At 35.8% G+C, this 23,415-nt stretch overlaps 1 protein-coding gene across 1 annotated transcript in view; it reads right to left on the reverse strand.

Annotated features, from left to right (window-relative positions):
* Positions 1 to 23,415, reverse strand: part of LOC149797067 (carbonic anhydrase-related protein 10-like) — a 132,944-nt gene that overhangs the window by 20,972 nt on the left and 88,557 nt on the right. Inside the window, exons 2-3 of the mRNA XM_089961742.1 lie at positions 17,430 to 17,657; positions 2,404 to 2,451 (exon numbers count right to left, since the gene is read on the reverse strand). Of these exons, the coding sequence (XP_089817868.1) occupies positions 2,404 to 2,451; positions 17,430 to 17,496 (115 nt within the window). The 5' untranslated portion in view covers positions 17,497 to 17,657. The remainder of the gene's footprint in view (positions 1 to 2,403; positions 2,452 to 17,429; positions 17,658 to 23,415) is intronic.

Raw genomic sequence — 23,415 nt, forward strand, 5'->3', positions numbered from 1 at the left:
TAGGTAATGATACTTATAACACATACTATGATATGATACTTGTTACACATAAACTCGGTAATAATACTTATAACATACAAACTCGATTATAATACTTATAACATACAAACTCGGTTATACTACTTATAACATACAAACTCGGTTATAATACTTATAACATACAAACTCGATTATAATACTTATAACATACAAACTCGGTTATACTACTTATAACATACAAACTCGATTATAATACTTATAACATACAAGCTCGATTATAATACTTATAACATACAAACTCGGTTATAATACTTATAACATACAAACTCGATTATAATACTTATAACATACAAGCTCGATTATAATACTTATAACATACAAACTCGGTTATACTACTTATAACATACAAACTCGGTTATAATACTTATAACATACAAACTCGGTAATAATACTTATAACATACAAACTCGGTTATAATACTTATAACATAAAAACTCGATTATAATACTTATACAAGCTCGGTTATAATACTTATAACATACAAACTCGATTATAGTAACTTATAACATACAAACTCGGTTATAATACTTATAACATACAAACTCGGTTATAATACTTATAATATACAAACTCGGTTATAATACTTATACAAGCTCGGTTATAATACTTATAACATAAAAACTCGATTATAATACTTATAACATAAAAACTCGATTATAATACTTATAACATAAAAACTCGATTATAATACTTATACAAGCTCGGTTATAATACTTATACAAACTCGATTATAATACTTATAACATACAAACTCGATTATAATACTTATAATATACAAACTCGGTTATAATACTTATAATATACAAACTCGATTATAGTAACTTATAACATACAAACTCGATTATAGTAACTTATAACATACAAACTCGATTATAATACTTATAACATAAAAACTCGATTATAATACTTATAACATACAAACTCGGTTATAATACTTATAACATACAAACTCGATTATAGTAACTTATAACATACAAACTCGATTATAGTAACTTATAACATACAAACTCGATTATAATACTTATAACATAAAAACTCGATTATAATACTTATAACATACAAACTCGGTTATAATACTTATAACATACAAGCTCGGTTATAATACTTATACAAACTGGGTTATAATACTTATAACATACAAACTCGATTATAATACTTATACAAGCTCGGTTATAATACTTATAACATACAAACTCGGTTATACTACTTATAACATACAAGCTCGGTTATAATACTTATACAAACTGGGTTATAATACTTATAACATACAAGCTCGTTTATAATACTTATAACATGCAAACTCGATTATAATACTTATAACATACAAACTCGTTTACAATACTTACAACATACATATTTCAATTATAATAATTTTCTGACATATATTGTATGATATCTTTATGACACTCGTACTCAGTTATAATAATTTCAAATATACTCTGTTACAATACTTACCACAAATATATTCTGCTATAATAATTACCACAAATATGCTGTTATAATAATTACCACACATATACTTTGTTATAATACCTATCACACATATACTGTCGTCTAATCATTACCACACATTTACTATAAACGTGGTTTCTCGAGATTATAAAATTCGGCTAGGAAAACAAATCGAAATCAGTGTGTGTGTGTGTGTGTGTGTGTGTGTGTGTGTGATCTGGATTTTTAACATAGCTTTAACAATTGTTCAGTCATATCACTACGATGTCTGCAGTGTGGCAGTTTATTGTGATGTCTAGCACTGGGGCATCATGCCGCATACATGTAGCATGATGTCCTACCCAGTCACATTAGCCTGACACCAGGCCGACCAGTCCTAACACTAACCTCTTATCGCTGAGCGCCAAGCGAGGCAGCTGTTAGTACCATTTTTATAAGTCTTTGGTATGACTCGGCCGGGGATCGAACCCACAACCTCCCGAATCCGAGGCGAACGCTCTAATCATCGAAATAAGTAGTTAAAAACTCTGTTAATATTCGTAAACCAACACAAAGACACTAAGGTAATACCATTGACTCCGAACGAACAAAACCACACACTTTATTATTTATCTCTAGCAAAAGAGATACTGCTCACCTTTTTAGCAAGCAACACTGACTAGAAAAGAACCCAAAGCAGGGCATATTTGCTGATAATCATCCCATCCATTAATGAGTTTAACTCAATTCAGCAAATTTTCAGAAATGAGATGATCACCATCTTCGACTAAACAATCTGCAATGATGTTTTAAAAAAAATTAATTACAAACTTTATTACATAAGAACACTACCGAGGTGCATATTTTTCTCAAAAATTAGTTTTGAAAATGCCTATTTTATATGGGAAATGAAAATAATATTTTTGCACCTACCGGATATGCCGTCGTAGCCCCACCAGTGTTCCCAGATTTCACATCGTCCTGCAAAGAGACAAACGATCAGCATAAAGATTTTGGAAAAATACCGCCCCTCCCTCATTTTCAACTCTCCTGAAGAATGATCAAGGGCTTCTAAACTACCTTGGGGCTACAATAATCAAACATTCAAATGAGCATGGTAAGTTTACAAGTATATCATCTATCATGGGATATAGAGCTATATGTCATCATTCAAACAGTGGCAATAGTTGGCATAAACTCAACGAAGACATAGCAAATGGAAATGAAATGCTTTTCCCTTAGATAACTACATGGTCATCGCTGTTACATCACACTAAATATTGTTTATTTGTCGTTGCAATTTGCTTGCACAGAGAATTTAAAGTATCACTTTTCCAATGCCAAAGCATTAACAATACCAAAGCACGCACACATATACACATACAAAATACATTAACACTTTACTGTGTCAATTAAAACCTTTTAAAGAAATAACACGCATATTAAAATCGCAAAATTGTTGCTCAATTTCTCAGAGGTAATAAACAGTTTCCTGTGATGGGCACCTCTGCAATTATATTGTTCTTAGCATGTCTCGACATTTTAATTCCGGCTTTCAAGCAGCACACTTTGAATTATGTTGAAAGATATATGAGAACAGATTGTAAACGTAACGTTAATGGCAGGTAATGAAAACAAGCGGGCGGGCCCATTTTTTTTCCGGCGGCTGGAGACAGGAAAATGTCGGTTGATTTGTGTGTTTTTTTATGTATAAGTGATGTGATGTGATTTGGATTTTAAACGTAGCTTTAACAATTTTTCAGTCGTATCGCTACGATGTGGCAGTTTATAGTGATGTCTAGCACTGGGGCATCATGCCGCAGACATGTAGCATGATGTCCCACCCAGTCACATTATCCTGACACCGGGCCGACCAGTCCTAACACTAACCTCTTAATGCTGAGCGCCAAGCGAGGCAGCTGTTAGTACCATTTTTGGTAAGTCTGTGGTATGACTCGGCCGGGGATCGAACCCACGACCTCCCGCATCCGAGGAGGACGCTCTAACCACTAGGCCACCGGAGCGGTTTTATGTATAAGTAAATTGTAAGTTGGTTAAACAAACCTCAAAGCACGGTGTTTTTCTGTAACTAACACTAAAGCCTATTGGCTTTCAAGTTCCATTACAAAAGTAGACTACACCTTTAGAAAATATGGTGCTAACATGAACATGAATCGTGAAGATTTACTAGGACTCGCTTTTATTGTTCTGACTTGTCATGTCGCCGTGACAACAATGGAAAACTTGAAATAGTTATATCACTACAGCCATAATATCGGTTTCGCCAAATAATGTTTGTAATAGCTGTTAATTTGATGACAAACAGCAAGACCAACAAAAATGCCCAAACGTAGATGATATAATGCCACATTTGTAGCAGTGAGCAATACACACCTGACTGATTAAAGTAAATGATCACTTCTGTAGTTGCTGAGGTTTATAGTAAGCGTAACGGTAAGAGCTGTGGAGAAAACACAACCTTTTGAATAATAATAATAATAAGAAGAAGAAGAAGAATAACAAAGAACGATATAAAGTCCCATTGTGATGAAGTCCCACAGTTCCAGAGAGGTGATATCAATTGTATTTTACTAATATAACATTAAAGCAGTAGTATGATACTATCACAAAACAACTTTTGTTTACAAGTTGAATAAATTTCTTGCAAGAATAATTATGTTATGGAATGGCAGACACGAAAATGAATATGATAAATTATAAATTTCAGCTATTTAAACCGATCTAATCCAATGCTTTAGGAAATGTACTGATTTACAGATTAGTTTAACTGATGCAACAAGCAAGTGGGTGATTAAAAGAATCAATTCATATCAATGGAATAAACTGCGTAGTTAATGTGCCTCCATATGAAACTTTGTGAACGGGTAAATTTACATTATAGCTGGATGAGCTCTTTACAAGGCCCATCTACAGTACTTCAACATAAACAGAGATTGTACTTGTGTAATGCAAAGTTCCGTTTGAAACAACGCACATACTCGGTTGTATTTAGTTTTAATCGGCTGGTAAAACAGACATTATTTATGGCATATTTAATACGATGCCGAAGTCCAGTCGTTTACACCAAAGCCGGTGCATAAAGAAGGGAAAAACGGAGAGAAATTACACTAAATTTATAGGATGATATCTACATTTTCATTGCGCAAGCAAACAAGAACAAAAACAGTCCGTACAAAAGAGTTTATGTATGTTACGCGCATGACCAATGCCAGGCAGATTAAGTTGATGTGCGATCACATGTCAACTGCAGCTATGGAAGATGACTTAGAAAGCTTTTACAGAAGAGTGGTAAAATATGAAAACTGGGGGAGGGGAAGAGTTTGAAACAAAAACGTTGAATATTCCCTGGGAAAAGAAACATTGATTTATTTTTAACTTTATCAAATCTAGTTGGAAAACGTATTAAAGAATGTTGTAATTTTTTTCAATATTTGAGATATTCGGCACATCAACTAAGAGTTCATTATAATTGACATAATTGGAAAAATCTCAGTATACTTTGGAACAAATTGGTTTTTTAAAAATATCTAAAGCATGAAATTTTAAAACTTTTATCCTTTTACCATTTCACATAAATGTTCGCAAAGGCCTAAGACTGGTGACCTGGTTTAAGCCTTGCTGATTTTTTTTTATTTCGCCAGATTTTTAAGAAAGATTTGTCCTATTATTCTCAGTTTTCTTGATGTGTTTTAGTTTCAAATTTCAATTTAACTCGTACAGTCACATTTGTCACAAACAGGTAGCGGTTATACCCGACCCTGTAACCTCCAGTGCTCATTTGCTCATTAACGAAAACAGGTTAGGCCTTGCCTTGCAAACATTACTAAATCCGGAAACTTTGTATCAGCTAATTGGTGGTCGCAAATAACGTTGACGGTTGAAATAATTTGAATATATTGCAGCGATGCTATAGATAGCTGTGATTAAGGAACTAAACTGGAAATATAATATTCAACATTCTGCAGATCTTTCACCCTTGAATCATTTGGCTGTAACAACATTGCTAAAACAAACTTTAGGGTAAACTATTTTTGGGTTTGCATCGCCGCGTTAATCGTTTCCCGGACCTTGCACTTCGGCTCGTTGTTTAGCAACTGTAATAGTGATCGTTAGCTTTAATCAGTCATATTTCATGATGTTTTCAGCGCAGCATCTCATTTTATCAGTTCTATCTACTTCCGAAGGAAGATTTCAAATATCAGGTCAATAGAACTGCAGAAGAGGACATAATTCTTGAGCAGTGTTGGTAGCCATGATGTGAGTCGTCACATTGACATATGATGAAGGTAAAAACAAGGAGACAGTTTCATGGTTGTAGCTAAACAGAGTGTATTTTTTTTAAAGCATCCATCCGCTAAAATAGTCTATAAATATTTACTTAGTGTCGTAAAAGTCATTTATGTTTCCATTAGCTGATTTAAATTAAATGAGCTGTACTTTGCATATACATAGATCATCAATACTAATTGTACCGTATATTCCTGACAATGATTGCGTCTTAAAAATTGTTTTACTTTTTATATCAATTTTCTATTAGATAAACATGAAAGAATATATATATGTGTGTGTGTGTGTGTGTGTGTGTGTGTGTGTGTGCGTGCGTGTTCCAACGTAATTACTTTTCATAACAATTTTAAATAATGAAATGAACCTGTCCTTTAATCCGCAAATAAATGACATTGGCAGATTATGTAAGATTTTCTCAGGTATAATATTGCTTCGATGTCTAAATATTGCTTTTAGTTCAAAAGTAATAGGTTCGGTTCTTAGAAAGAGGAAATAGTTTTCCCTTGAAAGGTTGATCCCTTGATAGTTGCACCTAAGCGCAACAAAAGCCAAATACAATTTCATATCTATATCGAGAAACGTCATATGAACATCTTTCATAAACAACTTGAACGATGTAGCAATTGAATGAGAAAGGTTAATTTCAGAGGGAGAAAATCAATATGTTTACACCAAGATAGAGGCTCAAAAAAATTGTTTTGTTTTTGTACTGAAAATTGCTCTCTTTCTCTCTGTCTGATTAGCACTATCTATATATAATGCGTGAAATCCAATATTTAATTAAACAATTTTTAAACGTCTAATTTTGTTTTTTGGGTGCATAAACTCAATGCTTTCCCATCATTACATGTGGATAAAGCTTAAAGTAATATTAATTTCAAAGTATCTTCAGTGTGTACTTTATTTTCAAAGCAGTTTCAATGTACGGAGGGATTTTATCTGTCTACACAATTTTCAAGTCATTGGAGTTTAGCAAAATGCTTCTAAAACAACAGCACTATTTCTGGCAATGTTAGAAGCCGGGTATCTATGAGCGTGATTAGCGAGATCCCTATTTAAGCAAAAGGATTAACTCTTCAACTTAAATAGTCGAAATGTTCAAAACAAATTCAATTCATACGAGGAAGTTGTGACATCTTTAAAGCAATGCCCGGAAATAAGTTTGCAAAGAATGCGACTTCGTTAGCTGCGAAAGCATTGACAAGTTCGCATCAGAATCGATGGAATTAAGGAAAATCAAATCTTAATCCATATCAGCGACATTCAGGCGCTATGTGATTTTAATGCACATATTGAGTAACATGCACCTCAGGATTAAAATATAAATCCTGGTCTTACAAGAAGTTGGTTTCCTCAGCTTACGTGAAGACGTATAGAGAAAGCCTCAAGTCATCATCTTCGAAGAAGAAAGCGGTTAATTTCACAAGAATAATAGGGTGGGCATAGTTTCACTGGAGGAAATATGTAGAAAATTGCTGACTTTAACAATAAATATGGGTGCGTTCGGTGCTAACATTAAAGAGGGATGCGTTCCTTACATTAGTACAGAACATTAAGGATACACAAATCATTAGTTTCCTTCTTTGTGTGTTATGTTCAGCTATTGCGCATCTCTCATACTCAAGTTGTTTTAAAATATTTCCAGAGATACTAATTATTGACAGAAAGAGCAAAGAGGGTATGTTCCAAAACAGAGGTTTATCTTGAAATCGATCGAAGTGATATTGCGTTAATTGTTCACTCGACAATCACAATCTGTTTGGCTTGGGCATTAAAGTTCACATTAGAGACAGTACGGGTCTTAAATCTGTATGATGGTCAAAGACAAGTTCACCTACACTGATGTTGTTGTTGTTGGGTTTAACGCCATTTTTCAGCACACGATAGGCTATACATGGCGGCCACTATTAATGGTGGAGGAAGAATCCGGGAAAACCCCGGAAAGAACCACCTACACTGATAACCTCAACTAACGCTCATTTCGTGTAGATTTTATTACAATATGCATGCATGCGTAAAGAAGATCGCATGTATTCTTATAAAAAGTGGAAGAATATTTAAAATTTCGGATAAATGAAAGACATTGTGGTGGGAGAAACCCTAGTTAGAAATTTACCCCATGTTTGACTCTCAACAAGGTCTTCCGGGGCATGGGGCAATAAGGAGGAGTCACAAAGAAACACAGGCACTATGAAAGAGTTCCAAGAGTAGGCATTTAATGTTTTCATTTTCCAAACGTGAAGCACAACCATCTAAAATAAAATAACTATACGGGCAAACTTGAAGAAAAACATTAAAATAGTAAAAAGAATTAACTACAGTACTTGCGTTAGAGATACGCGATCGTTGCCATTTCATCGCTGCATGGGTTCGACCAAGCCAGCTTGGAATGATTGATAACGCTCTAACTTGCTAAATTATAGTGTAATTACACACACACACACACACACACACACACTCACACGCGCGCACACCACACCCAGTTGGTTACATATTTCTCACAGTGACAAAAAGAAAAATAATATTGTGTCACTTTTACGATATAAAGACAGACTGTAATCTGACTGAAAATATATATTAAGTAAAATACGTACGCTTGTTAAATAAACAAAAAACAATTGCAAATTAAAAATTCGGCTATTAACAACAAATCGAAGAGTTCTGTTGGATTATAGCATATAGAATTCTGAAGGAGCCTGATATGGCGTGAACAAAGGCTGTTTGAGCAGTGAATATAGTCTGGCCTGGAAGACATACACCAAGTAACTAAGAAATACCAAGTAACTAAGAAACACAAAGTAACTGAGAAGCATCAAGTAACTAAGAAACACAATTATTAATCAAAGATGGTGTAGGTACCATAGTTTGTTCGTTCGCAGGTTAAAAATCCGACAACTATCGAATCTGTCTAAATTTTAATATTTAAATTTGGCTTAAATGCTGTTCCGATTGATAAAATAATTTCTTGTCACTAGAAAATGTAAAGCAAACTATCGTGGGTAGAGACACCAAATAAATGATTGGCTTGTGGAAAGATGATATATAGAAAATCTCAAATGGGTAACGATTTAATAATAAATTTATGTAACGAATTGAATAATATCCAGCTTTTGCTAGCCTTGCCTCGCAAAAGCTGGACATTATTTAACGAGTTTCATAATTAATATTAAATCGTTACCCATTTGAGATTCTTTTGATCACATTTTTTTTTCTCAGTAGAAATTATTCAGATAGAAAGAAGAACGATTAATTTCGTTGTTCATTCTGACAGACGCGGTACTTTTCATTTGTTGTACGTAAAAATAGTCCCAAACCAAGTTGAAATAGTACAATATTATGTATTTTTGATAGCTATAAATCAAAGAATAAGCGCACATCTAAATAAGCAATTTTTACAAAAGACAAAACATTTGTCAACACAAAATGTCCAATGAGTGTGATGTCACATCGTTTGATAAGGTGCACAGTACTAAACATAACATTGTTGCGATATTTTTAAGAAAAGAAGACTACTTGATGCAGAAATAAACATATTTGCTGCAATATAATTGTGACCTTATATTTGCAGTATTTGATTTGGAACATTAAATTGTACAGAAGACGAAAAACAAATCTCTTTTTGAGTCGGACTTGCATCACATATTTACCGAGTATATATGCTGTTGTTGAATAAAGTTCGGGAGACCGGTTTATGTCTACATTCTTCTGTGAACAAAGGTGAATTTATTTACTTCAGTAAGTTCACATTTAAACCAAGCTTATATATAGGGTGGATTCCATGCCACATATATACCGCCCATCCATCCCCACCCCACCTTCGTTATCGTCGTAGCAATACCGGTAGTTTTACTTGTTGTCATTGTTCTTGTCTTGGGGGGTTTTGCCATTTTTCATGTGGAAGTAAACTGGCAATATTGAAACAGACGAGATCATTTTTTCCCAATTATTTACTGAACGGTATTGAAGTTCTGACCATGGTTTTTGGAAAGTACTGAATACTTTGTCATAAATGTTTGTTTCCTTAAACCTGTTAAAAATAAAACACCGGTCGAAAGACTAAATAATGTGCTGCACGCCGGACATCGGCAAAATATATATGTGAAGCAAAACATAGGTCAATGAGAGAGACGTAAAAATCTCAGGGAAGGAGAACATAAATCCGCCATCATGACAAACGTTCTGAAGTAACACAGCCACGTATCCCATACTGCTCGGCTTTATCTCCAGGTGAATTTTCGCTGAATACTATTATTAAAGACTGGTTAAGGGGCAGGCGAGTGGAATTTGATAATGGAAACAGCTGACTGTGAAGGTGCATGGGGAGTACTTTGACGGGATGTATGCTGACTATTACGTCTATATGGTCTTAAACTAAGTAATAAAAAAGAGCGAAAACCAAAACGGTTTGTAAAATTCAATAAATAATGTATTTCACTAGAAAAGAAAGTGAAAATTCAAAAACTACCTACAGGAATGCGAATTAAATCCCAAATAGTCCAAAACGTTCAACCACCAGTCCTAATGAATAAAGTTCTATTTAAATTCCAGTGATGCTCGAAATAGGACCAAGTGTTGAAAGTGATGACCTACATGAAGTCTTGAATGTAATAATGTATCAGTAGCCTGAAATGTGATGATGTACTAACAGTCTCCCAATTAATCCCAATAATAGAATCAAAGATGACCTAGTTTGACTTCATTGTAAATCCAAGTTACTGTTTCATTGCAAAGAATATTATTAAAGAACACTCTATATTTCCAGTGAATATATAATCTGAATAAATAAATTCCACCCAAAATAAACAGTAAGCAGACCAATAAGACTGATTTCTGCTACAGATGTTATTGCAGGAATGAGTAATTTCCTCAAGTTAATAAGAATATAAACCCCTCATTTTCTTGATAAGCTATGCCTATTTATTGTATTTTTCCATTCTAGAACACTCTTAGTCGTATCCAGGATAAAATCTTTTACAAAAATTAGAATAAGAATTGTAGTAAACATCCGGCAGGCTAGGTATTTTATGGAAATAACAATTTTATCTGGAATGCCAATGTCTTAGACCCGGACCGAAATAAATATGATTACTTCTATTGATAATGATCCTAATACTAACCCACTCTCATAGAAAAATATTATCTATGTGATATTTGCTTACAAAATAACAATATTTTCAATGTCCCTAATCATTAACAAAGTGAACTTAATTTTTGACAAGATCAAATACCTAATACCATTGAACTTAACACAAAATTATGCTGACTACGCCTAACAAACAGTACAAATTAAATATTTAAAACATCATGTACTGATTAATAAAAATGAGCATTGATGTAAGGCACATGATAGCTCGTCACTGTTAAAATACTCCTTATATTATCCTAAAACTACGGAATTTTTTTACTCTATGGATATATTAAAGCTAACCCTTGTCATTAAAGAACCAGAGAACTTTTAATGTGAAACACTTTTCACTAACGTGCTGTGTTTACAAGAATGTTGAGGTGTTTAGTTACGTATCTCAAAGAAAAAATTATTTTCAAAATGTGCCCCCTCCCCCCCCCCCCAAAAAAAGAGAGATCATTTTAATGACACTTGAAACATAAAAATTCAGCTAGCAATAAATGATACTACTGCCCTAATTGAATATACTAAATAATCAATCCTTGCCTCACACCATTGTTCCACCCCTCTCCAATATTTGCCATTTAGGAATAAAGAAATTAATGTTAACTTCATGCTAGACATACCCATTTTTACTCCCAACGGGCGACAATTTTAAAATATTTCTTTAACACGCCAATGAGTTCATTCCTACGATTAATTTTACGACATAGTCATGAAATAGGTCTAACATCTCTTTGAATGATTAATCTACCCAACTGGTGTGGAACATAGAAACTGACCTCTGTTCTAAACCAACTGACTCTAATCGTTATCTTCCTTCAAAATTACAAGAGGTCATTACAAAGCATTGTCACTTGATTCAGTACTATGGATATGCAAAGGGTATTAGTCAAAGTTCCAATATGGAACGTGCTGTGATAACTTCAAAGAAGACCAGCAATTCAGGCACACATGCATTGACAAGAATTGTCTAATTTGTAAACATATGTCCGAGACCAAATCGTTCAAGTTCGACGACAAGAGTTAACTTCACTATTAAAACAATGTTCTCATGGAAAACCAAAATTGTAACATGCAAGATCTGAGCCACTTAATATGTTACCGAAACGTTTAGTTTTACAACAAAAGAAAAAGTCTAACCAAAAGAGCAACATTCGTTACAAAGTCAACATTAAAATGTGAACCACTATAACTTAACTAGGAATTATGTTGAGTCCCACTGGGTGCTGCTGACTGAATCTAACTTGGCTGGACTTATTTAGAACGCACACATAAGGAACGATACTGGATACTACAGTTCAAAACTTATTGGGAGTTCGGCTGAAATGAAATAGTCTAACTTTCTTAACGCAGTCTTATATTTTTCTTCTTATTTTCTTCTGATGTTTATGCTTTGAATAAAAGGATAATGCCTTCATTGTACCAGACGTAGAGGAAAGTTATACTGCGGTAGTGGGTTTGTCAGTAGTTTCTTCGTTATGATGCAAGGTCCATATCAGTAGAACCTGGGATGAATCAATTATTTAAGATCGTCATATACATTTAATGAACACCCTCGGACATATCTTAATGTTTCAGGCCTCTATTCGGAGCGCTGCATGATGTGTTAGACGACAATCAAACGTCTGTTATTGCTTCACAATTGTATGTAGTCATATAGAGACAAAGAGGTCCCCATTCACCCTACTCATCCAATTGTATATAGTCATATAGAGTCAAGGCTGTCCCCATTCACCCTACTCGTCCAACTGTATATAGTTATATAGAGACAAAGAGGTCCCCATTCACCCTACTCATCGAATTGTATGTTGTCATATAGAGACAAAGATGTCCCCATTCACTATACTCATCCAATTGTATATAGTCATATAGAGTCAAAGCTGTCCCCATTCACCCTACTCGTCCAACTGTATATAGTTATATAGAGACAAAGAGGTCCCCATTCACCCTACTCATCCATCAAGGTCCATTCTGCACCGAAAGAGATAATCTGCTGACAGAGATTGAGACCGAAAGCATATATAGTGAAATGGCTGTGGACGCGGACCCTCATAATACGAGCGGCTTCCCCGAACGTCATCCTCTACATACAGACAAAGGTGGGGGGGGGAGTCTAAGAATGAATATATTAGAGTCCATATCGTCGAGTTATTAGGCCTACGCCATTAGACGAACTGTATTCCAAAAAGTCAAGAATGTGGTGAGATTGAGGGTCAAGGCTGACCTCCATCATGAGCAATGCCTCGAAAGCCGAGTTTCATCACAAAATGCATCCATCAGTATCAAAGACAAACTAGATTGGTGTATATAACCTGACAAAGACGATCATAGCCCCACAAGGCACAAAAAATGGATCGGACCCAATAGGGGTCACGACCAAGCCACATCCAAGCAATGTTATAAGCGTAGAAAGAATTTGAAGAGTTTATGAACTTTTTCTTAGAGACCTAACCATTTGCAGAAAGTTATCAGTATAGCCACTTTTACGATGCAGGCCAGCAAACACTGTATTATATTTTTATTGGATGAAGGTTACTTCTCTTGCAGCTCTTGTGGGCGGGATCTGCAGTGCGTAATGTAGAGGCGGTCAATACGTCATAGTTACATACTCAGGGTCATCCGTATCATGAAAGAACCGAACCTTTGCAATCTGCTCGTTCTTCGACGCGTACACTGAAGCCATAGAGTATAGTTTTACACATGCAATTTGACTCACTGAGCTTTTGTTGCTGGTGAGAATACCATAGGAAATTAATAGTGTATCTTCTGAAAAGAACTACACGTCTTCTTGCAAGAATCCACGGCGCGATGGATGATCATCCATTCCATCAGTGGACTTTATGAGGTTGTGTATGACTGGCCATGGGTTTCTATCTGTCAAGTATACCGTACGTGTGCAGCGACCATACTGCAACGGCTTCGCGCTGTCAATAAATATGCCTGGTACAGAACCACACTGATAAACTCGCCGCCAAATGGTGCATTGAAAGAGTGTCCTCGAGGTCAAAAGAAACTCAACAAAACGCCTGTTGAAACCTCCGCAAAGGCCGCAGAAGAAACCAATGACGAGGTGAAGGACGTCAATTTCACGATCTAAGAATTTAGGGAACGGACGATTGCGGCGCTGGAAGGCATTCGGCGTTGAATAAAGACCTCAACGACTGTGTGGGAGACGCCGCCCAAGTATGAGCCTCAAATGATAACCACACTACAGTTTACCGACGAGGGTCGTTAGTATATGAGAAATAAATGACCGTTGATGTCTGCGGCTTGCGTTCCATCCAATTGGGAACAAACAATTGTATTTCCATGTAGACGATAAGCAAGTATCGATATCAACGCTCGTCGGTCGATGACAAAAGTGGACACAAAAATTCTAAACGGCTAATTGTTCTGCCTATAGTCAGGTCTTAGAAATGAGTCATTAGTATATGGGGAAAACTAGCCTTTCCAGTATTTGACCGTCTCAACTTGAAGCTGCGACCTGACCCAAAACAGCCGATACCGCAGCCTATGCGATAACCAGTGTGGCAAACTGTCTTGCAGAAAATGCTGAAAATGTTCCGCAGCCAATACCTGAGCAAGCAGTGGTCAAAGGTAGGGGAAATGCCCATATTGCGATGGGACGTGAACTAACCCAACGTTCTTAAATAAACAAAGAATGAATAGTAGAACAGAGTATCTTGCATAAATGTGATAGAGAGAAGACATTACCCACACGATCGGGGCTCGATGCACAGGTCTAGCATCCCAGCTGTGATGGGTTGATCGTTCGCATATTGGACGAGCTTGAGAAAGCCAACAAAAACTACGGGCAAAAGCCCGTACAGGGCTGCAGCGTAGGTTAAAGCCGTTTGTCTAGAATAACTTGTGAGCCACACAGAATGACTCATCAGGCTCTATCGAGACATTTTTATGTCGTTTAATACTCATCCTAAGGCGGTGACATGGGTACACTTGTGTGCGTCATCCACAGTCTTCATAAAAACGTGGCGGTACTGTTGTGGATCATTCAAGCGCAGAATACTCTATGTCAGGACGTTCGAGGCAGCCGGATTTCGATGTAGTCTTCCCAAGGCACTCTAAAAGCCACAAGGGATCACAATATGGGGATGGCCTGACGTTGCTGCGGGTCCACTATAGGTGAGCCATTTGGTGGCCATTTGGGCTGCTAATATTCTCCCTTAACTTCGGCACACTTGTCCCAACTTGCGTCTTGCACCTAAGATTTTGAAGCCATCAACAATGATGTTCAGCGACAGATCACGACCCAATGTTACCAAGGTGAGCATCTGCGCCAACGATCAGATTGTTTTGCCTGCCATGGAGGTTGTCTCAAAACCCTACCACATTTACATCGTGTGCTTGAATCCTCGTTAACAATTTAATACAGCGGTCACCTCATTCACTATCACTACGACGGCATTGTTACGACAATCCTCGACTTCGACCGTAACTGTGACCACTATGCAGTCAGCGCAGGGCCGACAATGATGTTTCTGAAGGACGCCAAAGACAAAGCTGACGATGCATTATACAATATAACAAACGTCTAAAAATCCGACGCCAAAGCAGACTAAGTCACCCACAGAATGTTGGGCTCTGTCAACGCCGCGGGCATGTAGCATTGTCCCACCCAGTCACATTCTCCTGACACCAGACTGACTAGTCCTAACACTAACATATATATGCTGAGCGCCAAGCGAGGCAGCTGTTAGTACCATTTTTGTAAGTATTTGGTATGACTCGTCCAGCATCGAACCCGCATCCGATGCGGACTCTCTGACCACTTGGACACCTGAGCGGTCAAATGGATTTTGAGGGAGCTAGACAGTGAATGGGAGTAGTGGAAGCCACGCCTGATCATACAAATTAAAGATCAAGGTTATATGCGCACATACACCTGATGCAACGATACTTTGCGTCCCATTACCAAGGTTCAGCTAGATAAGCTTGTCCTAGAGGACCCGCAACAGTACAGTTAGGGCCGGAGAGTTCCAAAAGGCGTCATTCTATTATGCTGATTGCTGTTTCAAATCCCCATTTACGACTACTTACTCTTATCTTTGTGTCTCTGACAATCAAGGCACAAATACTCTTTTGCCTCTCCGTATATCTTCTATGTCTATTAAGCCACATGCACTCTCATGGTCTCTTTCTAGCGTTTATAAAGTAGCACTATCTCTTGGAAGTATACATAGCATTAGTTCTTCATGTGCTCCAGATTTAGGATGCTCTTGTTAATGGATAAGAAAGTACATGATGCTAAGCTTCCATATTACTAAAATGGTTCCTGACAAGTTCGGAAACTATTAATTTCTTTCCTTCAGCCACAAGCAACCTACTTATATGGAGATCAATGGAAAAGGGTTAATTTATATGATGGCATTAGCCTACATCCTAGGTAACCAGCTGAGTAGGTAAACATATTTCCGTTCTAAGTGCTAACATGTCTTAAAATACACTGTCTTTGTTCATTTTCTTCGACAAGCGAACACACACACACACACACACACACACACACTATTATTACTACAACCCGACACACATACTATTATTGCAACAAGCCAACACACGCATACAGTTATTACATGTCAACACACACATACTATTACAATATTGAATACTGATACAATGTGACGTTGTTTTCCTTGTTTCTACAGGTTCACGTCAGGATGTCACCGAAATATGTAATAACCTTTCATTTTAAAGTTTGATTCATCCAGAAAACAGCAACATTGCCTGTTAAATTAGCATCACTAAAATCTTGTAAGCTAAAATATCTCAAATCACCCAAAACCACAGCACTAATAATTGTAAAACGTTATCCTCTTTTTACATTTTTTAAATTTTATATTAATTTTTATTTAGAATATTGCTTCTTTTTTAATGACAGGGTAATAGTTGTGCTATTTAAACAGATCAAGTTAAAATTACTGTCAAAATATTAAACGCATCACAACATTTGTCATACAAATATTAGGTCTCTACGAATGCGCTTTATGTTTCAAGCCTCTACGGTTATTTAACCAATATAGGTTCTTTGTCGCCAATGTGTAGATTTTCAATTTAATTACACGAGTAGTTAACTTTGGACTACATAGTGAATATGCTTGGCGTCAGTATTATATAGCTACATATTATATATATATATATATATATATATATATATATATATATATATATATATATATATATATATATATATATATATATATATATATATATATATATATATATATATATATATATATATATATATATATATATATATTTATATATATTTGCATTACTTACTATTTTTCTCTAACAAAAAGATTCACGTCACCAATCTACACCGTACTTATCTCACAATTTTGATTAACACTTGCGACCTTGATAGTCTAAACATCTAAACTTCTAAACATAGTATCATTTATTCTTAGCATCTTTCGTTTTAGTCAATTACTGATGTATTTAGAGGACAAGTGCCTTTTCAAACAAATATTTTATTATTCGTCACAGACTTATACACAAAACTTACCTAGATCAAAGAATCGCTGAATTACGATGAAGAGAAGCTGGACCCACTTTGAACATGACACTTTCATTGTTAATAGTTGTCTGGCATGTCTTGCAATCTGATTTCTTAATTTACTCGCTTTGATCACCAACTCTTGAAATACAACTCTTATTCTGGCAGAGATCGACGGCGATGTAAGAAGGAAAAAATGCTCATCAGCATTATTTCACTCAACTTGAGTACTTGTATCTGGAGGAAAATGAAACACATATCATTTAGAACCAGTGATAAAGGAATTACTAACTACAAAACATTAAAACATCTGCTATTGTTTCGTACGCTTACAGGAAGAAAACGAATTCGGAGCGTTAAGTCTGCAACAATCAATCTGAAATACGCGTTATGTACACTTGTAAGAATGAAAGGTGGCCACTAACGTAAACAATAACATTGTCATTTTTATAGGGGTGGGCACTGGGGATATAGTAAAATATATTTTAATCAGACCTTACTTTACTTTATAATGTCATGTACCGTAGTCCATTACTAAATGAACATTTACTTTTCGGACGGGTCGGTGATGTGTGGGAGGGATATTTCTTTCAGACAAATTTCTTGCCACTGAATAGCTTGAAAAGACAGTCTTGCCTTGATTTAAATGATAATAGAATGTATTGTGCCTAAATTAATTTAAAGGTTTAAAGAAAGATATTTCTGATGTAAAATAAAAACCAAAATAGTCTGTTTTTTAAAGGTAATCTTAGCTACCCCACACCAACAACCCCGAAAATTAAATGGTCGGTCCCTTACAGTTGCATTGGTCTTATATAAATAGCAACTCCTACCAACAAATACGATATCAGGTGTTATAAAATCGGAATGTCCATCTGTGACGTATTTGTTTCAGAATCCATATATGCACATTCACTTAAAGTCGATCTGTGCCGGGTTTAACCAAACGTCCCAATTTTACTTTCTCAGATTGGGAATATTGTCATGGCTTTCTTATTGTGTGTCGCCAGCAAAGATTTTCCACTCAACAGTAAGCAGGCATATATAATCATAATATCTTTAATTCGCCACAAAAAAATATAAAGATTTATTCTTTATTCATGAAGGAAAAAAATGAGGATTTCCTCAACTCTATTAGCAAAAGTAGAAAGATTCCCTTGTACATAATGTTTAAACTCAGTAGCCACTTGGCATCTTATTTACATTTTCGTCCTTTTAAGAAATTGCCAGTATTGTCTGAAATATCAGAAGCAACTTTTCTCACCATTTTAGAAGAAAGTTTGAGAAATTTAATGAATGCGGGAGCTTATGGGAACACATAACTTATAGCTTGACACCCACTACCTACGGAGGAGGTGTCAAATGTTACCCGATTAGAGTTTTGTTGAAATGATTTTGATATGCTTCTAATGTTGACAGTGATTGGGTCTGTAATTAAATACGTGTGTAAATACTTATCATCTCATTTTCTATTGATCTGCCTCGCCAGTTAAAGATGAACTATTGTAAGTCAGGTTGATTTTTAAAAAAAAAACTCAGGTTGACAGGATAGAGTTTTGCTTGCCAATGTTTGCTCTCAAAAATGGCTGGCCTTCGACTACTTGTATATTTTGAAATGTGATTATATATGGATGTTTTCTTTTGTTCTTGCCAGCGTTTACAATTTACTGTAATACTGTCTTAAATTTAGGAAAGTGATAGGAGCTCAAAAGTTCTTAAATGTCCACAATTCCGTGATTAAATGCGTGGAGTTTTATCTTACCCTTTCATTTCACAAGATTTTGTTTGATGTTTGTAAACTTGATTAGTCCATATTGGGTTTCTTTATATCATAGAAAAAGCATTTGAGAATTCAAGTTAGTGATGTGAATAGATTACTCTTTTGTAAACCATTAGTGAATATGAATAATTTAATTTGAAGACGAAAAACAAAATGTTAGTGCTTTTAGTATCGCTTTGTTGAATCAATGTAATTGATGTTTCTAGATGAATGATATCGGATACATATAACATCGAATCAGCAATTATGTGTTACCCTATACAACATATTAGCCCAATATTACTTTATTCACATAATGAATGAAAACGAGGCTTAGAATATAAACTCAACAATGACCACTAAAGATAACTGGTTCTTTTGTTGTTTAAACTGGTTGTTGTTGTTTCTTTTCTTCAAAAGTCTTAAACGGTTTTTGATTATCGACTTATCTGTGATTTTTTTTCAATACTCGGCTTTCGGACATTTGAATGATCAGTTGGATGTAATTTATAAGATATCTTTTCAAAGACTCCTTTTCAATGTCACGCTCATACTCTCACGTTAGTTAGCCAACTGCTTCGGCATAAGTATTTCGACATAACAAGTCGCATGTGGTGTGTAGGTTCAGATTGTCGATTTGTTTTGGCATGTGTGTGTAGGTTCAGAATGTCGAGTTGTTTTGCCTTGTGGGGTTTAGGTTCAGAAAATATAACATTTCTAGTTTCATCCCTTTTTATAACGTGAATTTGATAATATAACTGTTATATAGTTTGTATATTTTAAACGTAAGGATAGCATTATTTCTCGAAACTTTTTTTTAATACTGATTGTGACGAATATATATTTACCTGAGGCAGGGCCGACGCTACCATATAGGCAAACTAGGCAGCCGCCTAGAGCGCTGATTTCAGGGGGCGCATTTTTTTAAAAACATTATTTTTTATACATTTTGAAATTGATATTTTCCGGGGGGGGGGGGCGCCAGAATCTAACCTTGCCTAGGGCGCCAGATAGTCTGACCGAGTCTGGCGCCGGCCCCGACCTGAGGCAAAATTGCCTATAGGAGCATATAATTCACTTAAAACCGCTACACGGTTTATTCCAGAAGTTCCTGTACCGTGAAGTGGTGAAAATAATTGTTCATACTGGCCATCAACCGACTTTTCTCTGGAAAATAGGGATTATATATTTCCTCTACATTTTTATGCAGGTTTTGTTTCCTAAAATATGCAAACAGCACCATGCAATTGACAACAAAATTCACAAGAGGCTACAAATGTGAAATATCACGAATGGCGCCCTATCTAACAACCAGCATTTGACAGCTAAGTCATTATTCATCGCTATTTTTAAGACCCCACTTCATTTAGTCCGTACATCTAGTGGACGCTGATTTGTGCAGTTCATTACATTTTTAATTCATATACCTGCATTTTTCTTTGATTTTAACGCAATGCAAATTCATTCGTGAGTTTATTAATATTCGCACACTGCGGGTATTTATGAACAATATCAGGCAGAATCACGTGAATTTACAATTGCAGACAATCAACTGGCAAAGTGCAAACTAATCATCCATTTAATCATTCGCTAGACGTGGATCGATGAACGTGGTAGATAAAAATAAAAAAACAACCGCCTTTTTGAATGGCCAATGGTCCACTTGCCTACGCGAATTACAACAGGTCGTACTATAAAGCTCAGATGGATAACCTTGGATTGACTGAGGATCAAATGAAAAGCTGTATTGATTTTTTAATGTTATTTCAATGACCCAGTCAAGAGAAAGCAGTTTTACTGTCTGTCTTTAACAGTGATCCATTGAGAAATATTTCAGGCACGTGCCTTTTAGTAAATGAGGAAAAGTGGGGATACTGATCAAATCAACTACTCTGAGACTGAGCTGGTTACAGAGATGCATGAAAATGCCTCGGTGTGACATAGATGGCACTGTAATTTCAATGTCTGACCATACTTTGAAGATTTGGTCATTTCGCTTTCGCTGAGTGTCTGGCTGTTTGCTCATTTTTTCCGCACCTCGTGAATCTGGATACATTGTTAGATTCTGTTTAAAAGATCTTGTTTCAGTTATTACGCAGCTGTAGTACCTCCTCGTCTGAACGGTTCATTTCAGTTGTAATCCCTCCTCGACTCTGTGTTTCATTTCAGCTTTAGCCCCTCCTCGACAATATGTTAACTTTAGTTGCAGCTCCTCTTCAACAATATGATATTAAGACGATTATTCGAGCGTTCTTTCCATAGGAACATAGCTCAGTATTCAAACCAAATTTTAATCGCTAGAGAATTTGAGATGAATGTGTAACCTGGTAGCTTAAAAGATCCATACCCAAGCTTGTCTAAGATTTTTTCAAAGTGTAAATTGCTGGGGGTTCTGACACGGGATTGGGGCTAAGGTCATAGAAAAATGACTATGTTAACTTACTAGAATTAGAATATTGACCAGTATGCTAAAATTACCTTTTGTAAGTTTTCTAATGATGTCAACTTCTATCCGCGCTACATAAAGACATGTATTCATTAGCAATAACGGAATTATCCTTAAATATGAAACTCTTGGTAATTATGATTTATATCAGAAATGTTTTCAATTCTAAATAAAAAGTAGCTTCCATTAGGATCTTTAAAAGCGACGGTTGTCTCTCATCCCACAACTATGCTTATTAAAATAAAAAGAAGGGTCGGTAAAATCAACAATTCCCGCATGTGCGACTGACATCAGTAACAGAGACTGAAAAACAGATAAAGCAGCTAACAAACAGTTATCAATATCCCAACACTAGAGACCACCGATATTCGTTTTCACGGCTTGAACAACGCCGTTGTCTGTTTGAAAATTAATTTCCCGTGACGGGATTTTTTATGGAGACTTGAAAGAGTGAAAATTGTTTTCCCAGAAACAAAATTTAATTCTTCTTACTTTAAGCATTTAGTTTGAAAAGCAGACATTAAAGTGAGCCCTTTTATAGACGGAAATATATTGTGGTTACGGACTGTATACGGCGAACACGAAGCTAATAGACCCCCCACAACTGCCAGTGTCTCCATACCTTGATTGTGTAATACAACAGCTGCTGGTTCGCAGCAAATCGCCGTTCAACATAAAGCATGTAATCAACTACTTTCAGACGGCATCAAAAGTTCAAAGTTCATTTACAATTATATTTGTTGAAGCGAAGTTTCCCGAACACTGACCAGCTCTTGACATCATAACGTTTGATGGATGTAAAAACGAAGTGTCTTAACAATTGACCTACTGTGAACATGTTAATATGCTGTTTAAAATATCAGTGAAACCCGTATTTGTTTAGGTAACACAAATTTAACAAAGAACGACCACTGAACGTACGACAATGATCCTGCTCGCTGCCGGGAAAAGCGAAGAAAAGCTGTATATTAAGTTTAGAGTTTCATATAGGAAACATTCTTGCAAATAAAAAGCTTTTTAAATGAAAATTAGGTGACCGTAATTTTGATGCGGCACTAAAATACTATTTGTATTGTTGTCATAGCTATCGAAAGAAGAATAAGCAAATGCAAGCGTCTTGTAATATTTGCTGCTTTTCAAAGCCAGGTAGCATCAGGAATTAACTGCCTCGTGCCCAAATGATTTAGACTTATGATGTTGGATGTATGGTTTTCGTTGTTGGTTAGCTTTGACCGGCACTTGACAACACAATATTTGCTACATCATGTCGAGAAAATGTGAAAGAATTGTCTTTCCCCACTGATATAATAAGCCTGTTCATAACAAGTACCTAACATAGGCCATTTGCATTACGAATCCGACGCTCTTCCAACTGAGCTACCTCAAACGGCCCTTTCCTAAGGAAATTCGTCTTCAATAGACTCTGAGACCTATGTAATTCTGTATAGGTAACATAAATGATATTAACGTGGGTATGAAATCTTACACTGAATTTCGTCAATGGCATGACAATTATGGAGAAGGTAGAATCCTCTTGGTGATGAAATACAGCATCAACAGCGTAATAAAGATTCTGTAAACACTAATGGCAAGAGTCAATAAAACAAAATGGTCATAAATTAAACGAAATCCAGTTCTATGTACACCAAGATGCGTTCAACTGAACATGAATATAATCAATTAAATTGAAACTATTCGAATTTAAATGACATTTGATTATATTAACTAATCCCCCTTTTATTTTTCAAAGGTCCTGCCCCACAGTAGATTTAATGGTCCTTCACGAAGTC

The sequence above is a fragment of the Sinohyriopsis cumingii genome, chromosome 6 (genome assembly GCF_028554795.1).
Source record: "Sinohyriopsis cumingii isolate HCF-2022 chromosome 6, ASM2855479v2, whole genome shotgun sequence".
Lineage (NCBI taxonomy): Eukaryota > Metazoa > Mollusca > Bivalvia > Unionida > Unionidae > Sinohyriopsis > Sinohyriopsis cumingii.